The sequence below is a fragment of the Spermophilus citellus genome (genome assembly GCF_964194105.1).
Source record: "Spermophilus citellus genome assembly, chromosome: 1".
NCBI lineage: Eukaryota > Metazoa > Chordata > Mammalia > Rodentia > Sciuridae > Spermophilus > Spermophilus citellus.
The window spans coordinates 224,368,544-224,390,343 of NC_138182.1; the positions used below are offsets into that span (position 1 = coordinate 224,368,544).

The 21,800-nt window shown below is 36.4% G+C and overlaps 1 protein-coding gene across 3 annotated transcripts in view; it reads left to right on the forward strand.

The window, feature by feature from the left end:
• AP3B1 (adaptor related protein complex 3 subunit beta 1) overlaps positions 1 to 21,800 on the forward strand; it is a 263,662-nt gene that overhangs the window by 49,408 nt on the left and 192,454 nt on the right. For all 3 annotated transcript variants that reach the window (XM_081280210.1, XM_081280208.1, XM_081280209.1), the window contains exon 3: positions 16,486 to 16,560. In XM_081280210.1, coding sequence (XP_081136336.1) covers positions 16,486 to 16,560 — 75 coding nt within the window. The remainder of the gene's footprint in view (positions 1 to 16,485; positions 16,561 to 21,800) is intronic.

Genomic DNA, 21,800 nt, shown 5'->3' on the forward strand with positions numbered 1-21,800 from the left:
GTGGTAAAGTGTCCCTGGAGTCAATCCCCAGTTCCATATACACACAAAAGTTCCCTTTTGATGAAAGATGTAAACTAATAAGCTCAGCTAAGGCTTCTTTTATCTATTAAATCGGGATCCATCAGGATAAAACAAGACCTGACCATGAATAAACATAATAATCAAACTATTGAAGAACATAAACGAAAAAAATCTTAAAAATAACCTGAGTGGGGTTGGGGGCAGGGGTGGGGGGAGACACATATCATATAGGAGAACAGTGACTTGAAATAATTATAGATTTCACTTCAGAAACCATGGGAGCCAGAAGACAGTAGAACATCTTTAAACTACTGAAAGAACTGTTAACCCAGAATTCTATATGCAGTGAAGATACCCTTCAAGTTGAAAATTAAATAAAGACATTCTCAAGAAAAGAAACACTAAAAATACCCAATTCTAGCAGTCTTGCTTTCCTGGAATGTTAATGGCAATTCTTCAGGCTGCGAGGAAATGGTGTCAGATGGATTTTTAGGGAGATCAAAATGGTAGGGTAGATATCTGAATAAGCTTAAAGTTATCCACTGTCTGAGAGGTTTTTTAATGGGCATATGTATTTTACATATGGCAGCTCCAACATAAAGGTTAATGGGGAGATGGTTTAAAAGAACCTATATAGTTGTAAAGTTTCTACATTTTACTTGATGTGGTGCAGTGTCAACTAAGTAGACTGTATAAGGCTTGCTATGTCTTTCTGTATTTGGCTCTGTATCCCTAGAGAAAGAACCACTAAAAAATGACACACAAAAAACCAAATAGTAAATATAAAATATTAAGTTCTAAAAAAATTTTTAACTAAGAAGGGAAAAGGTTAAACAGCAGAATACAAAAGACAGGGACTAAACAGAAAACAGGTAGTAAAACGAAAGACCTGAATCTAATGATGTCAATAATTACTTTAAATAGAAATAATTCTGATGTTTCTGATTAAAAGAGATCTTCAGATTGGCTGAAAATATCAAGGTACAACTGTATGCTCCCTAGAAGAAATTCAACATAAAGGCTTAAATTGTAAGGGTAGAAAAATATATACCATGCAAACATTAAAAAAAATGCTTTAGTGACTATTCAGAGAAAGTAAACTTTTGAACAAATAATATGATAGGGATAGGACGGACCTTATGTAACATTAAGGATCATATCTCAAAAAAAATGCTCTTAAATGTGCATGACAACAAGGCCTTAGAAATGAAGCAAATATAAAACAACAACACAAACCTGTTAAAACTGAAAGGAAGGCTAGACCAATGCATAATTGGAGAGTTCATTATTTTTTTCTTAAAAATCAGTAGAATAATGAGATGGAAAACCTGTGAGGATATTGAAGACTGGAATAATATCAGCTAATCTGACCTAATTGACATTTATAGAACCAATAAGAGCCATATACACATTCTTTTGACATGCAGGGTAGACGATGTTCAGGCCATATCATCAATCTAAACATTATGGATGATTTCAGTTCTTTCAAATTTGTTATCCAATGATAATGGAGTTAAATAATTTGTTGGAAAAGATCAGTAAATTTCTTAAATATTTGAAAATTGTATATCAAACTTCTAAATAACTCATGGAACAAATTGGAAGTCACAATGGAATTAGAATGAAAATGAAAAATTTTATATCAAAATTTGGAGGATTCAGGTAAAGCAGTGCTTAAAAGAAATTTGTAATAATAAAAATTTTCATTTAAAAAGAAAAAGAAAATTTTCCAGTATATTATCTAAACATCCACTTTAAACATAGAAGAGCAAATTGAAGTCAAATTGAACTGAAAGTAAGGAATAAAAAAGGTAGAATAGAAATCAGTGAAATTGAGGGGAGAAAACCAATAGAGAAGAATCAGTGAATTTGAAAACTTATCCATGAAAAGATTAAAAAAATTGATAAACCTGTAGAAAAAACAGTCAAACAAAAATAGGGCAAATTACCAATATCAGGAAGAGAAGACAGCATATTAACATTTAAAAGATAGTTAAGGAACACTTCAGGCACTTTTATAGCTGTCAATTTGACAACTTTGTTTAAATGGACAAAGATGATGCTTAAAAGACAAATTACAAAGTCCACTCAAGAACTAGATTACCTCAATAGTCCTGTATCTTTGAAAGTAATTGAATTTCTCATTTAAAAAGCTTCCAACACAGAAAACACCAGTTCTCTATAAACTCTTCCAGAAAATAGAATATGAAGAAATCTTTCTGAATTCAGTATATGAGATCAGTATATGAGATCAGCATTGTATTGTGTGAAAGCTAGACCAACACTTTAAGAAAATTAAACTACATCCACATCTCTCATGAATATAAGAGTACTGAAGTGAGGGCGTATCAGTCAGGTCCTCCATATTGCAAGGCTGTAGTCTGAACCCACAGTCCAAGGAATATTGATATTGGGATGAGGACACCAAAGGTCAAAGAATGACAATAAATAAGTTTGTATGAAAGTAAAGGATAAGCAAAAAACATTCTTAGGATTTTTGTGCTTGGCAGATCCATTCAGTTTTTAGAGAGGTGGAGAGGTTCAGGGAAGCACTGCTTCAGAAGTTCAGAGTACCTGACATCGTTTCTGAATACATCTGGAGTAACACCATTCTTCCAACACCATAGGCACTTGGAGTTGGTTAAACTATGGAAAAATCTTTGGAAGTTACAGTTACAGTCCAGAGACCAGAAGATAGAGAACCTCTGAGCTAATTGGATGGATTTTCCTGTAAGCATTAATGAGATCAATTATAAAATCTTTAGAAATGCAGAATCACATATACTGTATGACTTTTAGAAATAAATTATCTGCTGAGTTGTGAGAAAGAAGAAGTTTGAACTCCTACTGAAGTGTTTGCACAACTGAGACTTTATAAGTGGCCCAGAGATTAAGCATTACAACACTGCTGGTCCTAGAAAAACATCCTGAGTTTATTGGGAAATTTGGAGAATAAACCCTTATACAATGACAGCAAAACATTCATAACCCAGTCACATGTGGACTGGGAGAAAATAGCTTTTAAAGAAAAAAAAAATTTTTTTTCTATAGCAATGTGCAAATTCAAATGGCTAGAGATTTCTTGCAAATTGAGGAGGTTGTGTACCTTGACAGAATTAGTCCTGGAAGCCAAAGAATGTAACAACAAAACAAAAACATCAAAACACATTCAGACCCCTGCCTGCAAGCCCTCGATTGGTTACGTATGCTTTTACAAGGCGAAGCAGGCACTGTATTCCCAAGTGCACCCTGAACTGCTCAACTAGGAGTTGACTAAGGTCCTGTCTGAGAAATATGAGCAGCTTCCAGAGCAAATAAAGCAGAAATACATTGAGGATTTCCAGAAGGAGAAACAGGAGTTTGAAGAAAAACTGGCTCAGGAATACCACCCTGATCGTCCAGGACTCCAAGAAATCTAATGTCCACAAGAGGTATCAAATAAAAGCCTCCTAAAAGCTATAAGGAAATGTGAAAAATGTGCAATCTCATCCAGAAGCTGATAAATTTTCCAAGAAGGTGAAATATTATGGATTGCCCAAGCTCCCCATAAATTTCACCAAGATTCATGGTCTGAAGGAACCTGCAACATTTACCTGTGAGAAAATGCGTAGTAGAGATTGGCAGACACTGACAATGTCCCACAGCCTGAAGGAACCACACAAAAGCCAGGCTGAGGAGCTGCAGAAATAGTACAGGGTGGACCTGGATCTCTGGCTCAGGAGTTTGTCACCTAAGGAATATGCTCTGTACAAAGAGACAAGCAATGGTAAGTGAAAGAACATGACCATGACAAGAGCCTGACCCCCAGGATCAGACACATAGACATGTAGTCTTTATCAGCTAAGAATTTGAAAGAGGAACAAGGACTGCAGGCCCTGGGAGAGACTCATCAGAGACTATTTGAATGGGATTAACTATCAACTATCATTTCTCACTGGGATCAAAAGAGAAAAGAAGGAAGATGGGGAAGAGGTTGAAGGAAGCAATTCCTCAGGTTCCAGCAGTGGCCGTGAAGATGAAGATAGTGGCTCCGAGGGCAATGGTTCTAACTCATCTTTCTCAGGAGGCTCCTCAGACTTAGACTCCATCTGAGCTTTGTTAACATAGTGAATGGTTGTGGTCGAGAATTTCCTAAGTTTAGGGCATCCACATCAAACATTTTTACTTCATTTCCCCCCTCTCTCATTCTTCCTCTTCCCCCCAAATAAAAGGAGTACAGGGTGGGAAGAAGGGAATTTAGAGCAATACTTTCTGTATCAGGTCCATAAACCTGGGAGAAAGAAGACCCTTCTGAAAGAATAAATACAAGTATTAGACATTATTGCCTCACTTTATTTCCAGTACCACCCTGTGGGGAGCCATTCTGACACGTGATTGGGTGACTCCCGTTAAGGGCCTGAGGCACTCTGGCTGTGTCGGAGTTATCCCGACCCTTTCCTGATGAGAGAGCCCATCCGTGTGGGGGTGTGCGTAACCACTGACCCTGGAGACCCAATCACTGACCCTGACCTTGGAGTACAGCCCCCCCTCAACCTTCATTGGATGGAATTCTCCCCTGAATCTCTTGTTTCCCCCAAATAAAAGGCTGATCCCTGGCGTGTTCGCTCTCTCTCTCTCCTGCTAGCCCAGAGTAATCCTCGCTGCCCTGCTGAGCGGCTGGAGGCAGGGAAACAGGGAGACCGAGCCGTCTCGGACCTAGCATTAAAATAAGGTACTGTCTGTGTGTTTTATTTTGATCTCTTCTAACTAACTGAATGCCAGAACCTCATTAATGAAACCACTGCGCAGGTCGCGTGGTAGAATTGGCGCCCAAGAGGGGGGCATTCTGAATTAGTTAGATTGAGTGGGAGCGCGCGCTAAAAAGATTAAGGGAAAAAATAAAAAGGAAGATAAGGAAAAGAAATAAAGAGAAAATAAAGGAAAGTAAGGAATAAAGAATAAAGAAAAGAAAGAGGTGACATTTGGGTCACAAAAGTAATAAAGAGGATAAAGAAAATAAGAAATAAGATAAGAGAAAGAAAAAAGTGACATTTGAGTCACAAAAGTACCAGGAAATATTGAAGGAAAGAGACGTTAATTTACTTAAAATGGGAAATTCTACTTCTTCGGATAAGGAAATGTATCTAACTATTTTAGACAGTATAATTAATCAGAAAGGAAAACAGATAAAGAAAACTCAGTTATTGCAATTCTTAAAGATTGTAGGTGAATATTGTCCTTGGTTTTGTGACCAAGAGTCTCCAAATTTACTTACTTGGGAGAAATTAGGAAGAAAGTTACAGAGAGTTTGTCTTTCTACTGAAATACCTGGAGGCATAAAGAATATACAAAAAACTTGGACGGCCCTAGACCAGAGTCCGTGGCCGCCAGAAGAGCTTCTGAGAGGTATTCAAAGAGCCATTAGGTCTATTCAAATGGAAAATCAGCCTGAGGCTAAGTTAATTACCTTTCCCTTGAGAACAAAAGCACTAGGGACCAAGGTTAGAAATGTGAACTTAGACTCGCAGCCCCATGCGGAGGATTCAAACGGCGCGGATCAGCCCGCTTTCTCGCTGCCGCCGGCATTTCCTCCTGGCGGGAGCCCGGGAATTCCAGGGACGGTCGCACAGTGTGACGTCACTAGCGGCGCCGACCAGGACAGTCCGCGATTTTTACCGGAACAGAGACATGGATCACAGACAGTTTTCTTAGGACCTTCAGAGACAGTTGAATTAGATCCTGAAACGGGACCAACACAAATCCCTACTGGGATTTTCGGGCCGCTTCCTGAAAATACTGTAGGTTTAATTTTGGGGCGTAATAATTTAAAGGGAGCTATTGAAGTAATACCTGGCGTGATAGATTCAAAATTTAAAGGGCAATTATATGTTACTGTAAGATCCAATTATGCCCTAAGACTCACCCCAAAGGATATTTTTGCTCAATTAATATTATTGCCTTATGTCTCAGAAAGGCACCTGCCGGCAGATTCAGTTTCTAAACCGCCGGACAGAGTATATTGGTCCCAGTTAGTGCGACAAGAACGCCCTTTATTAAAACTTAGAATTAATAATAAAAATTTCCTAGGAATAATTGACACAGGGGCTGATAGTTCAATATTGTCCAGCCGATTTTGGCCCAGGCAGTGGCCTCTGCATACAGCCTCAGCTAATCTAGAAGGAATAGGAAAAATTTCACAGCCTGCTCAAAGTGCCAACTATCTCCGTTGGGAAGATTCTGATGGGAACAGTGGAATATTTAAGCCTTATGTGTTAGAGTCTTTACCAGCTAATCTATGGGGAAGAGATATACTAGCCAAAATGGGACTGCTACTAGTCACCCCAAATTCTATAAGGTCAGTTGAAGAAATTAATCAGAGGTATTTTCCTGGAGATGATAGGGAAAACTTTCAGGAAGAATATCTGTTTACAAGCCAGTCTACACGGCAAGGATTAGTAAATACTTCAGGACAAAATTTTTATTAGGGGCACTGAGTACTTCCCCGATCCTTAAGACAGCTGAAAAAATTACGTGGCTCACAGAAGAGCCTATTTGGATTTCTCAGTGGCCCATCTCAGGGGAAAAGCTTAAAATAATTCATAGATTAGTTGAGGAACAACTTCAGGCTGGTCATATTGAACCAACACTTAGCCCTTGGAATACACCTATTTTTGTTATTAAGAAAAAGTCAGGAAATTGGAGATTATTACAGGATTTAAGGGCAATAAACCAGGCAATTCGGCCTATGGGATCATTACAGCCAGGACTTCCCTCCCCCACAGCCATTCCTTTAGATTATAGCTTGATGGTAATAGATTTAAAAGACTGTTTTTTCTCTATAAGGTTACATCCTGAAGATTGTGAAAAATTTGCTTTCACTGTCCCAGCAGTTAATTTTAAGGAACCTGTTAAAAGATACTGCTGGAAAGTCCTCCCTCAGGGAATGCGTAATAGCCCTACCCTGTGTCAAAAATATGTTGATCAGGCAATAGATCCCATTAGAAATAGCTTCCCTGATGCATACATTATTCATTTTATGGATGATATATTATTGGCCCATGCTAATTCAGAAGTACTTTCAGAAATTTTTACTCAGTTAGAGACCTCACTTACAACTATGGGTTTAAGTATAGCTCCTCAAAAAATTCAAAAGGTATCTCCTTTTCAATATCTAGGTCAGATAATTCAAGGGAGTACAATCCGTCCTCAAAACCTTCCGATAAGAGTTAAGGAGTTACATACCCTTAATGATTTTCAAAAACTATTAGGAGATATTAACTGGCTAAGACCATCCTTAAAGTTAACTACTTCTGAGTTAAGTCCTTTATTTCAGATATTACAAGGAAATCCTTCTCCAACCTCTCCACGTCAACTAACTTTGGAGGCCAAAGCAGCCTTAAGGAAAGTGGAAATTGCAATTAAAAATGCACAGCTTACTAGAATAGATCCTAAAGAAATAATGTATTTATTAATATTTCCAACTGAACATACCCCAACAGGAGCCATATGGCAAAGATTAGGAGTTATTGAATGGATCTACTTATCTCATTCCCCTCAAAGAACATTAATTCTTTTTCATGATTCTATAGTTCAATTAGTGATTAAGGGTAGAACTAGGATTTTACAATTAATTGGATCTGAGCCTGATATCATAATTATTCCATTTTCTGTTCAACAGACTAATTGGCTTTTTCAAACTTCTAGTTCATGGCAGATAGCTTTTGCAGATTTCCCTGGCCAGATAGATAGCCATTATCCTCGTGATAAGATTGTACAATTTGCATCATTAACATCACTTATTTTTCCAAAGATTGTACTTTCCCATCCAATAGAGGGAGCTTTATCGGTGTTCACAGATGGTTCCAGCTCTGGTAAGGCAGGTTTCTTCAGCCGTGTTCATACAGAGGTAATACAAACTTCTTATACTTCAGCTCAAAGGGCAGAACTTCAAGCCCTGATTTTGGCCTTAGATTATTTTTCAAATGAGCCTATTAATATCTATTCTGACAGCTTATATGCAGTCAGAGTTACCAAAAATATTGAAACCTCAGTTATTGGGTTTACTTCATCACAGGAGTTATTTGAATTATTTCATAATTTACAAAAGACAGTGCTAATGAGGAAGTACCCATATTTTATTGGACATATCCGAGCACATTCTAGCCTCCCTGGACCTTTGGTTGCAGGTAATGATAATATTGATAAATTAGTAGCTTTTTGTCAACAGATGTCTTCATATGACTGTGCCCTAGCTTCCCATTCCTTGCATCATCAAAATGCTTCTAGCTTACGTAAAAAATTTAGTATTACCAGAGAACAGGCTCGTCAAATTGTAAGCCAATGCCCTAAGTGTGTTATTCACACTCCATCTCTGCCATCAGGGGTAAATCCCCGTGGATTAAAACCAAATCAGATATGGCAAATGGATGTAACTCATATTCCTCAATTTGGTAAGCAATGTTATGTGCATGTCATAGTGGACACTTATTCTAGATTTATTTTTGCCACAGCACGTACTAAGGAAAATACTCAACATGTAATTTCTCATTGCTTAGCAGCTTTTTCCGTTTTAGGGTGTCCTATGCAGATTAAAACAGATAATGCTCCAGCTTATGTAAGCTCTGCTTTTCAACAATTTTGCCAAGAGTTTCAAATTAATCATAAAACAGGAATTCCTTATAACCCCCAAGGTCAAGCCATTGTAGAACGAGCTCATTTATCTATTAAACTTCAATTACAAAAATTAAAAAGGGGGAATAAGATAATGACTCCCCAAAATAGCCTTAATCATGCCTTATTTGTTTTAAATTTTTTAAACTGTGACACAGAAGGTCACACTGCTGCTGAGAGGCAAATGTCTCCCTCGGTGACAGGCCCTTTAGGCAGAGTTCTGTGGAAAGATTTACAGACTGGTCAGTGGAAGGGCCCAGATCCGGTAATATCATGGGGCCGAGGGCATGCTTGTATTTTTCCAGAAGGTGCTTTTCGTCCTATCTGGGTGTCTGAACGTGCTATCAGACATGGAGGAGATAGAACCCAGACTCAAGCGACTGAGGATAGACACGGAGGAGCCACAACCCAGAAGGAGGAGATATTGGAAAAAGATGAAGAAAGACCAGATTGAACCAGCCGAGAAGTTGATTTCATGGAAAGATGTGAAGAAATTGACAACCCAGGCTTCCCAAATACTTCGACGCCTAGGAAAGAACAGGACACCAGTCTTGATGGTAGCGACAGTAATTGCCCTACTGGGTTGTCAGGTAAAAGGGAATCAAGTAGACACTTATTGGACATATTTCCCAGATCCACCCCTGGTACACCCAGCTGTGTGGACTGGAGAATCTATTCCAGTATTTACTAATGACTCATTCATGATGGGAGGATTTACAGATGCTCATATTACTCCCAATCATGTGACTAGATTTAATTATTCTGGCTACAGTGCCCAATTACCTTTATGTTGGTCACATGATAAACATGCTGGCTGTCTAAAAGTATCATTTGAAGAAAAGACAGCGATTGGTAAACCTAGACTGACAAATAATTCTATTTATGGAGACTTAAAACCTAATACTAGATCAGTAATTAAGATGGGACTTTCCCATAACAAGCCAGTCATTTCTGCAAAACCTCCACCGGTACCCCACTGTCCAAATAGTTCTACAATTGAAATTGGCACCTTTCCAAAATGGATGGATTGTGTAAATACCTTTCCTGTACAACATAAGGTGTCTAAAGCTAGTGGGTATATTTTAGACTGGTCTCCAAAAATTAATAAGAGACAATTACGAAGAAATTCTGCTATGACACCTGCAGGATTTGTTAGTAATATTTTGACTTATAGTGAAGGAGGCATTCAAAGAGATATTTGGCGTTTAATTGCTGCCTCAGAATATTTACATTTTTCAGATAAACCTTTACCAAAATTTGTCGGCAAGAACTGTAAAGAGGGATCTTGCTATGGCCTAAGAGCCTGTGTCCAATCTCCTTATGTTTTAATTATTGGAAATGTAAAAGTTAGATGGATAGATGATAGATATTTTGTTACTTGTAATAAGTGCAACCTAACCAATTGTATTTCTAGGTATAATGGAGGAAAAGGAGTGCTGATACTTCATCAGCCCTCTTTTGTTTTATTACCTGCTAATATTTCAGAGCCATGGTATGCTGATGCTGGTTTACAAGTCCTGCAGCAAATTCATGCCCAGCTAACAAGACCTAAACGTGCTATTGGAGTCATAATTGTTGGTGTCTTAGCACTGGTCTCATTTATTGCCTCAACCGTCTCTGCATCTCTGACATTGTCTCAGAATATTCAGCATGCAAAATTTCTTAATAATTTAGCTCAAAATACTTCCAAGGCTCTGCGTAATCAAGTAAATATTGATGAAAGGATTGAGACTAAGTTAAACGCCTTAGAGGCGACTGTTATTAACATTGGTAATGAACTTTCAGCCTTAAAATTTAAGGAAAGGCTTAAATGCCATGCTAATTATAAGTATGTATGTGTTACAGCTGCCAAGTACAATGCTTCTCTCTGGGATTGGGAGAAGGTTAAAAACCATTTATTAGGTATTTGGCAAAATAGTAATAATAGCTTGGATATTCTGGAACTTCATCACCATATCCAAGACATTCAAAATAATAGAGCTGATTTTTCAGATCCTTCTTCTTTGGCTAATCAAATATTGAAGGAGTTTAATGGATTCAACCCTGGAAATATTCTTAAACACTCCGCTTGGTACCTTATTGGATTATTCTCTTTGCTGTTAATTCTCTTTTGTATTGTAACTATAGGATGGCGAGTCCTCCAATCAAGAATCCGGGGACTCCAGAGAGTGAACCGCCGCCTCATTGTTAAGAATAAAAAGGGGGAATATGTGGGGAGCCATTCTGACACGTGATTGGGTGACTCCCGTTAAGGGCCTGAGGCACTCTGGCTGTGTCGGAGTTATCCCGACCCTTTCCTGATGAGAGAGCCCATCCGTGTGGGGGTGTGCGTAACCACTGACCCTGGAGACCCAATCACTGACCCTGACCTTGGAGTACAGCCCCCCCTCAACCTTCATTGGATGGAATTCTCCCCTGAATCTCTTGTTTCCCCCAAATAAAAGGCTGATCCCCGGCGTGTTCGCTCTCTCTCTCTCCTGCTAGCCCAGAGTAATCCTCGCTGCCCTGCTGAGCGGCTGGAGGCAGGGAAACAGGGAGACCGAGCCGTCTCGGACCTAGCATTAAAATAAGGTACTGTCTGTGTGTTTTATTTTGATCTCTTCTAACTAACTGAATGCCAGAACCTCATTAATGAAACCACTGCGCAGGCCGCGTGGTAGACCACCCCCAGAGGAATTCCATACAATTAAGACTCTTAGATACACAATGGGGTGGTTGGGTTTGGAGGGCACACTAGACTAAACTGAGTATTCTTGAAATAAAATTTGCTTTTAGTGTGGTAGGAGAACACACATGAATCTGTGACCCTCTCTGTTTTGTGGGATCCTCTCAGTATTCTTGCACTGAATCTAGAGTGAGGAATATTTAATGGGGGTTATGGTAGGAGCCTTAAAAAAACATAGGGTGACTTCTGGTATTTCTCTATCACTGAGGTAAGGAATTAGCCATTTCCACACCTGGAAATGGATGGAATCATGCTGGCAACAGTATTTCTATATGTATAATGAGATTTTGGGGGGTCACTAATTAAAAAAGTGGAAGTTAAAATTTAAAAAGCACCTTATGTATTTTATTGGAATGAGATCCTCCGTAGAATCAATATCTTATGACTTCAGGAACTGCTTTTCCTAGTGGTCTGAATTTTTTTCTGGGCAGAAGTTTCAAATTCTTCCTGTTGCACAAGGTGAGTGAAACTCACCTTTAATATTCAGGATTGATGGATACACAGATATTGAGATAGACAACCACGCTACTCTGTGACTCCATTTGATCTGACTTGATTGATGTTCCAGTATCAGAGTGCAGTTATTTATTTTAGTTTATTGGTATTTTATGGTTTAGATGTGGTGTCCCTCAAAAGCTCATGTGTTAAGACAATGCAAAAAGGTTCAGAGGAGCAATGACTGGGTTCTAAGAGTCTTAACCTCATCAGTGAACTAATCCCCTGGTAGGGATTAACTGAGTGGTCAAGAAGTGGTAGGGTGTGGCTGGAGGAGGTGGGAATTGAGGCTTGCTTGGGAATGTATATTTATATCTGTCAGTAGACTCTCTTTTTGCTTGCTGATTAACATGTAAGCGGCTTCTCTCTTCCACACTCTTCCGACATGATGTTCTGTTTCACTTTGAGCCCCAAGAAATGGAGCTGGCTTTCTGTGGATTAAGACTTCTGAAAATATGAGCCCTTAAATAAACTTTTCCTCCTTTAAAGTTGTTTTGTTCAGATCTTTTAGTCATAGCACGAAAAAGCTGACTAAAATGTGGTATTTTAAAAAATAGATGTAAGGCCTTCTTGTAATTTCTCCCTGAATATTCCTAGGTATTTTCACATTTTGTTCTCATGAATATTAGCATCATAGTAGTTGCATCCTTTTTATATAAAAATCATTGATTTCAGATATTAAATTTGTACTTGAATCTGTCTTTAAATTTTTTTTCTGATGAGTAAAAACATACAATTTAAATTTATTAATGGGGTTTCATGTTATGTTTACATACATGTATATATTGTGTAATATTTCAAGGAGGTTATTCATACTTATTTCTTCAAACAGTTATTTTGTTACGGTGAGTACTTTCGAAATCCTTTCTTTTAGTGTTTGGAAATGTACAGAACATTATTATTGTCCCTAAATATCTTAGTGAATTATTATTTATAATAGTTTTTTTAGGTGAGCAATCATTTTCAGAAAACAATGGCGATATTTAAAATTGCTGTACCTCTACTGTGTTTTTACTCCTAAAGGTCTTGAAGTATCCAGAATAATATTAAGGAGTAGCAGTGATATGTTCTTTACTTGACTCTGATTTTCAAGCTAAGGCTTACTGGATTAATAACCATGAAAATTATGCTGATATATATATATATATATATATATATATATATATATATATATATATATATATGAAATAAATATTAAGAAAAAAGTTGTGTATAAATTAAAGAACAGTTGTCAGAAACTAGTCCCCTCCTTCAATTAGATGTGGGCAACTAGTGGATATTCTTTGTAGAAATGCTCTGGAATTCTATCTTTGCCTTGGGTAGAAGCTGGCTTAGGAGAGGGCATGGTTAGAGCCTAGTAGAGCTTAGAGCTACAAATGACTTGTGTCATTTCAGCTTCTGCTCAGTTAGCTGAACCTGACTCCCGCCTTTTGCACTGCAACTTTTTCAGGCATCAGAAACTTCAACTAAAAAAAAAAAAAAAAGAAGAAGAAGACATATTCCCCTGTGCTTTCTACTCATGAACCTTCCTTTCTGCACAAAGTTCTTATGCTCTCTTTTCTGGGGAAGAGAGAACCAAGAACAGGATTTTACCTAAACTAAAAGGGAGAAGAGATGGAGGAAATGCTATCCGAAAAGACAGGAATAGCATTGAGAAGGTCTGCTCCATTTCAAGGAATCTTCTTAACTGGTTTCTCTTTTTCTCTACAACTTCCATCTTTAGGATTATATCACATCTTGTCCTTTATTCCATTTCTCTATCTGTCCTCCCTCAGTGATTTGACCTCTTTCCAATTGCATTTCATCAGCCAGGTGCTTTCCTGTATTCTCCCATGGTTTCCATGCTCTCATGTTTCTCAAAGTGTGTGAAACCTCTTGGTTTCTCTCTTTTCCAAAACTCTTGCTTTGTCCCTTAGTCTTTTGCATCATAGTTAATGACAGTTTCATTCTTCTGGTAATTCATGTGTAGTCCTTCTTAATTCTTGTCTTTTTTTTTAATCCCATATATAATCCACTTCTGAATAAGTCCAAAAATCTAACCCCTTCTCACGGTCTGTCAGCATCTTTTTTCCTGGATAATTTCAGTGGCCTGCTAATTATTTTCTGTGATTCCACATCTCCTGTTCTGTATTTCACACTACAGCTGGAAAGACCTTGTAAGATATCCAGTGACAACTATCCTCTTCAGAATTCTCCAGCGTTTTCCCATTTCACGTGTCCTCTAAGCCACCTTCTTTTACAGTGGTATGCATTTCTCTGACTTTTTCTCCTGCCATTCTTCTCCTCACTTACTCCAGTCTGGCCACCCAGGCCTCCTGCTCCTGGAACAGGTCATGATAAAACTACTATTTGCCTAGCTGGTCGCATGGTTCCCTTCCACTCTTCCCTCAGGTTTCTGCTGAAAAGAGAACCTTTTCTGATCAATCTGTAGAAAAGAACAGCTTCTACTCCCACCTTAGCACTTCCCATTTCTCTTATAGTGCCTCTGATGTCTTTCTACTCGTAAATGTGTTGAAGTATCCAATATTTGTCTTCAGTGTATATTTGAATATCCAATATTTCCATCTCATGTTTTATATCTACTTGTTTATTGACCCTCACTCCTGCTAGAAGAAGGTAAGGGCCACATGGGTGAGGACTTTGTATTCGTGATTGTGTCCCCAAGACCTAGCATAGTTCCTGGTATACTGTATACTCTCAGCAAATATTTGTATTTAATGATAGGGTCCCCCCTCCATATATTAACATATTTTTGAATAGCATTCTGCAGAATAAAGTTGGCCAAAGTTTCTGATGAGGTTATCATTGAAAGACTGAATGGAAAGAACTCCAGAGAGCATTTAATCCTTCACTCTTCTTATTTTACAGAAAAAGAAATTGAGAGAGGTATACAAATCATATAAAGATGTTTTTCCTGAAGTTATTTTGTGAACCTCTTGCAATGCTTAGTAGGTTCACAAAATACTCAGGTGAAAAGAATATCACAAATAAGGAAACAATATAAAAAGAGTATTACGAAGCTATCATTTTAGAAAAGTCTCATGAAAAATCTTAATGGGATTATAATGCTTAATGGGATTATATATGTATGTTTATATATAGTATTTATAAAACACTTATCATAAATTAATAAAGGTAATTCCTTCTTTTTAAGGTAGTTGATAGATATAGTGTGTAATTCATAAAGAATTCCCCTTTATAGTTTGGACTTTATTTTGGGTTTAGTAAAGTTTGGGCTATTTAAAGTCATAAAAGATAAATTTCGAGAATGAGAGAAGGAAATGGGAGTACAGGTAGATATAAAACTAAAATAAATGTAAATGTAAGCTAGCACATAGGTAATTCTAAATGAAAATTATAGGTTAAAACTGTCTAGAGGAAATTAGGATTGGACCTTACATAAGTTGTTAAGGAAATGGCATTAGCAGGGGACATGGAGTATATTTTATACTTTAGATAGAAGGGTAGGACTTAGAAAAGTAAAATGAATTGGTTGAAATGTGATATGAGTGAAATCATAGCTAGTGTTCTGACAAAAAGATCAGTTTACTTAGGTAATAGCACTGATACAGAACATTAGCTCAAGGAGCTTAGGAAGGGATGTTAGTGCAAATTGTGAGGGTATTTGTATATTAAGTAAAATAATTTGACCCTAAGCAGCTTTTGTAGTCTTTGAGGGAGGGCTGACACGTGGAAAGTATTTTTTTTTTCCCTTTGGCAGTGCTGAAGATCCAACTGAGGGCCTCCTATATACTAGGCATGTTCTCTACCACTGAGTTATACCCCTAGCCCCCAGCATAGAATATTAAGAATGATGTACATTATGGATTGAAGGGGGACTATTGAAAACTCCTCTGTTAGGTGATCTCATTCTGTTCTAGGATAGTGGCAGTGGAAAGGTTTTAATATGAGTGTAATAAGAAGTAACAATAGGACCTAGTTACTTTGTAGTTGGGAGAAGAGACCAGCATAATTCTGTGGTTTCTGTCATCTGGGAGAATTGATGGAAAAAGGAAATTCTGCCATGGAATGTCATTTTATCTTGAAAAATGAGATTGGTTTTAGGCATAGGAACTTTGGGATGAGACGCATCTAATCATGTCTAGTTAGAGATATAGAACTTGAGCTCAGAATTTGTGCTAGAGTTTTGGGGAAGGATCCTCATATAGAGAGGTAAGAGTCATGAGAAGTCTAGGGAATTTCAGAGATTGGAAAAGATGGTGATGCATGGGACTTCAGTGGGCAAAGGAAGAGGATTTAATGAAGAGAACTTGAAAAGGTGATGGTTGGAGAAGTAGAGAAACCTATGATAAGAAAGTCACGGATTCAAACTAAACTTTATCTCTTACTTCCACTGCAGATGCATGAATCTTCAATGTAAGAACTAGAAATATAAAGAACTTCATGAATATTTTAAGAAGTATTTATAACACAATTAGCCAGAGAACAATATTGTATATATTTTCATATTTGTCTTAAATTACTCTGTATTTCTTCTTTAATGTATCTAATATATTTGTGAATTTATATTATTGCACAAATATTGTTTATTCTTAAAAGGAATTTTTGACCTCATATTCTTCTTTTATTTTCAGATGATTGCAAAAGGGAAAAATGCATCTGAACTGTTCCCTGCTGTTGTGAAGAATGTGGCCAGTAAAAATATTGAGGTACTCTTTTGATCCATGATTTTCATGATTCCTTTTGTTATATAGGGACCATATGCTTTTCAGTTACTTTGAAATGTCACAAGTATATTTAAATATCACTGGATTTTTGTTACATTTAAAGTGTCTATAATATTAAATTTAGGTAAAGTAGGATAAAAAGTAGATATAAAATTAGCTTTGACTTTTTGGTGGCAAATGTGAAAAATAAAATTGAGCTTGATTCTCCTGAGTGAATGACTGTAACTTGCTGTATTTTCACCAATTCCTAGAGGTCAGTTTAGTTTACATTTTGCTCTAGGGACTTAATTTTCCCCCCCTATTCCTAATCAAGAATTCTCAGACCTAAATGATTTGGAGCTTTTTGACATTTCTAGGACTAAGCCCAGGAATATTTCCCAAGATTCTCTTACTACTCATGACATGTACCAAGCACTCAGTACATATTATTTGGATTTATTGAATTTGTGTGTTCCACCCAGTAAAATACTATTTTTTTCATAGACTGTACTGATGCAATCTAGCTTTAAAGTTATAACCACCTTCCATCTGTGTATAAAAAAGGTCTGGATAATTGATAGAATTTGCTCCACTTAAAGCTTTAGAGATTTTTCTCCCATAAAATTTAAAATGTGTTACTGCTGCTACTTGTTTGGTATTTTAATGACAGATAAAAAAAAAAAAAAAACCAAATGAACAAATAGGAGCATTCTGAGTGAGGAGACCATGGTTATGGTGTCAGTTTGAAAGAGTGAGTGTGTGTGAGGAGCATGGAATGGAGACTTCAGGAGGATTTTGTGATTTTGATTTTATTTTCCATACATTGTGTGGCCACATTTTGCCTTTGTTTGTTTTTTGTTGTTTCTTTTGTGAAGGTATTTAGCATCTAAATTTTTGGTGGCACACTTGCCAACAAAATCTTAGTTTATCTATTTTTCCTTTAGTTGTCTTGTCTAAGAAACCAGTTTTTAATCCAAGGTCAAAAAGATTTTCACTCATTAGTTCTAAGAGTTATTTTTAGCTTTATATTAGGACTGTGATCTACTTTAAAGTTAAAACTTTTATATGGTGTCTCCTTGCAACTACTGATCTGCTTTCACTACAGTTTTGACATTTTTAAACTTTCTTAGTAATTGAATTATACAGTGTGGAATTTCTTGGGTTTGACATTATTATTATTTTTTTTTACTTAAGAAACTGTGAGATCCATCTGTATTGTTTCATGTATTCACATTTTATTGTCATAATATAAATATTGCATAATTTTAAGAATTACCTGTTTGAGGATGTTTGGATTGAATAAAACTATTATGTATGAGCATTTGTTTCAATTTTTCTTGAGTAAATATAATAGAATAGAATTGTTGCATTGGCTGGGAAGTGTATGTACTTTTCAAAAATAGTGCCATATAGTTTTATAAAGTGGCTGTGCCATTTGCATTTTTATCACTAATGTATGTGAGTTTTAGTTGGTTCATATCTTCACTAACATTTGATCTTATACTTTTTTTTTTAATTGTAGGTGGACACAATACCTTTATTTTTCTTTATTTATATATGGTACTGAGGATCAAATCCAGTGCCTCACATGTCCTAGGCAAGTGCTATACCACTGAGCCACAACCCCAGCCTTATTAGACTTTTTAACTGTAGCCATTTTGGTGGGTGTGTAGTGGTATTTCATTGTGGCTTTAATTGCTTTTTCCTAACATTTAGTGATGTTGGACATTTTTTCATTATCTTATTGGTCAGTCATATTTTCTTTAAATTTTTTTCCACATCTTTAGCCTGCTTTAAATTTTTTTGGTCTTATTAAGGTTTGAAAGTTCTTTATAAATTCTTACATAACCCTTTTGCTATGTAGATGATTATTTATTATTATTATTCTCTCCTGCTTTCTTTTTAGTTTTCTTAATGTCTTTGAAAGAATCAGATATTTGATTTGGATAAAATCCATTTTATCTGTATTTTTTCAATTATATTTCAGACTTTTAGTGATCTATTTAAGAAATCTTTGCCTAGCCTAATATCATAAAGATTTTTCATGTTTTGTTCTGAGGTTCAGCCATTTTAACTATTATATTTAGGCTCATCATCCCTGTCTTTGGGGTTTCCCAAGATCAACCACAGATTGGGTGGTTCACTAGGAGGATTCACTAGACTCAGAATATAGTCATACTCATGGCTATGATTTATTAAAGTAAAAACACAGTAGACTCAGGAATACAAACAAACAAGTACATGGGGCAAAATCTGCAAGAAACCAGATGTAAGTTTCCAAGAGTCCTTTCCTAGTGGAATTACCCAGTGCATGCTTAATGTCTCCAGCATATTGTGACAAAGATGTGAAATGTTACCTACTAGGAAACTTCATTAGAGACTTACTGTCCAATTTTTATTTGGATCTGTTCATGTAAGCATTATCAGCCTGGTTTGTGCCCAAATTCTACACTTCCATAAAGAAAACAGATGTTCAATTTAAATCATATTATTTGTACAAATATACAAAGACTGGTTTGTCCATTGGTTTGTCTACTTGTGTTTCACCTATTATTCATTTAGTTCAAATGGAAAGTCGTGAAAGGGGGACTCATGTAGCTCTTTCTCTTTGATGTCTTATGGTCATGCTATCTGAGCTTCTAATTTGATATGTATACTAGTATTATGTCTTCTGATATAAGAAAGTGCAAATATCTGGAAACAACAAGATTTGACTTAGGAAAATCATGAGGCATAGGTGAGACTGGACTTAATGTTATTTGGAACAGTCATAGCAGTAATAATGGTTGCTAACATGTCCAAAAAAATGCTGTCTGTGCTATGTCCTTAATATTTTACATAGATGAACTCATTTTATCCTCACAAATAACCCTGTGAAGCTTGGTTCTGTTACTGTCTATATTATACATATGAAGATAAGGTAGAAGAGGGTTAATGTCCTGATCAGGGTCACACAGCAAGTACGTGGCAGTCAGTTTCCAAAGCTAGGTAGGCTGGCTTCAGAACCCCTTTCAGTGCCATCCTTCCTATTTGGTGGCTACTTTCTTTTCTAAGTGTCTTTGACCCCTTATCAGCATTTGGTATTAGCTATTCTTTGGAAAACATTTGGCTATTGGTATACTTACTATGTTTTAGATATAGATAGAAGTTATCAAGTCTGTGGAAAATAGTGGTAAATCAATAGTTCCTTCTGAACTAGAACATTCAGTACTAATTATTATTCATTCAAAGCTGTTTATACTCATCAAGTAGTACGATTTTTCTCTTTGTTCATTTTTTCCTTTAAAATCAGATTTTGGTGTGCTTCCTATTATTTTATTTTTTAGTTGTTGATGGGCCTTTATTTTTTATTTTGTGTGGCACTGAAAATTGAACTCAATGCCTCATATATGCTAGGTAAGTGCTCTACCACTGAGCCTCAATCCCAGTCCTCCCTATTAGTTTTATAACAAAAATGCCAATATAAACATAGTTATTGGCCTATTTGTTTTAGATTTCTTTTGTTTCTTAAATACCTTGTTATTTTTTTCAAACATGCCTGATTTTCTCATATTGTATAAAAACTGACAGGAGCTTCTTAAATTTGTATTCAGAGAATTGATTAATGTATTCTTGCTATCAAGTACAAAATTTCATTTTTACAAGTACATGCTGCTTTCCATGCACAGGTGAGCTGTAGTATACGTCATCTGCCATTAGATGTCAAATGATACCAAAAACAACTTAGTAAGCAATCAGTGGTTATAGTACAAAAATAATCAAAGGTTTAGTCAATAACTCATGAAGTTTGATGTACTAGTATTGATAATCTAATTAAACAGATCTGCCTTTGTTCTTCCAGACTACTGGGGCTCTGCTATGATTAGCTTTACAGCAAAGAGTGTTGTAACATTGAATGAAAGTAACTGATCAGAGAATGGTGTAGTCACGGAGCCTTAACTACTCCCATTTCTGGTCACAGAATGGTTTCAGGGAAAGTAGGCTTTCTCTGCACACCTGCAGCCAGTGAGTGCACAGGCCTCTTGTGGTCAATATTGATTGATTCTTATAACAGAACTAGAACAAATTTAGTGTTTTGCAACCTTCTGTGATTTAATATTGTTATGCTTTTTGCCATAACAGTCACAGAAATCCTTCTCCAATAGTGAATAATTATGGCAGTGCCTGCTAACTCAGCTGTGGTTCTGAATGTTTCAGTGGTGCCTTTATAAACTTGTAGATATATTCTGGAGTTCATAGCATCATTTTAAAGCTGGCTGTATAGTTGATAAATAAAGGTGTTTTTGAGAAATAACTCACAAGGAGATTGGGTCATTTTTCTTTAAAATTTTCCAGAGAATTGTAGAGTGAAATCTGGATATAATTGGTAAGAAGAAAGAATATTTTAAATGATTATTAAAAACAAGCAACAACAACAATGAAAACAAACACATTGAAGACCTTGGGAGCAATCTTCCTAATATCTATGGTTTCCATGTAGTATGTTGACAGCCTTGGAGACATTGCCATTCAGTGTCTTATAACCATTGAGAAGAAGTTAGATCCTAGATGAAACCATCTAATGGGAAAGTCTAATTTTTTTTTAAAGTCTCTCATTGATCTGGGGTGCAATTCAGCTGATAATGACTGAGCGATTACTATATGCCTGTCAATGTGATAGGTCCTAGTGATGAATGGTTGAGTAAGGAGAGCTTGCTGTACTAAATAACTGCACGTTTATGCCTGTGGAGCTGAGAAATTAAATATATCTTATATGTTAATTTGATGTTTCAAATTTGCTATCCCCCCCACCCAAATTATTGAGCTATTTAAAATCTAGTTGGAGATAAAGTTATCCATCCTCAATTAGAGAAATGCTTCTACAATTACGGTCCTAAGAATTTTGAAATTTTTATTTTTACTTCCTCTAATCTAAAACATTAGATACAGTTTGGATCATTTGCTTCTCATTGTTTTCACCAATATTACCTAATTTTGAAGACTTATTTTTTTATATTCCTGTGTAAGATCACTTATGGTCATTTAAAGGAACAGTGTTTTATACTGTTATAGGTGGATTGATTTGAAAAAGCTTGATTATTCAGGTGACTTTTTGTTGATCTCTTGAACAGGTTAAAAATGGTTATGGTGGCTATATACATTGCCAAGGCTGCAGAAAAAGCTGCCTTTTCCTAGGAATGTGGGAAATTACTATCAGTTTAAAGGAAGGAGTGTAAAATATTGTTAAAATCAGAGACAGGTTT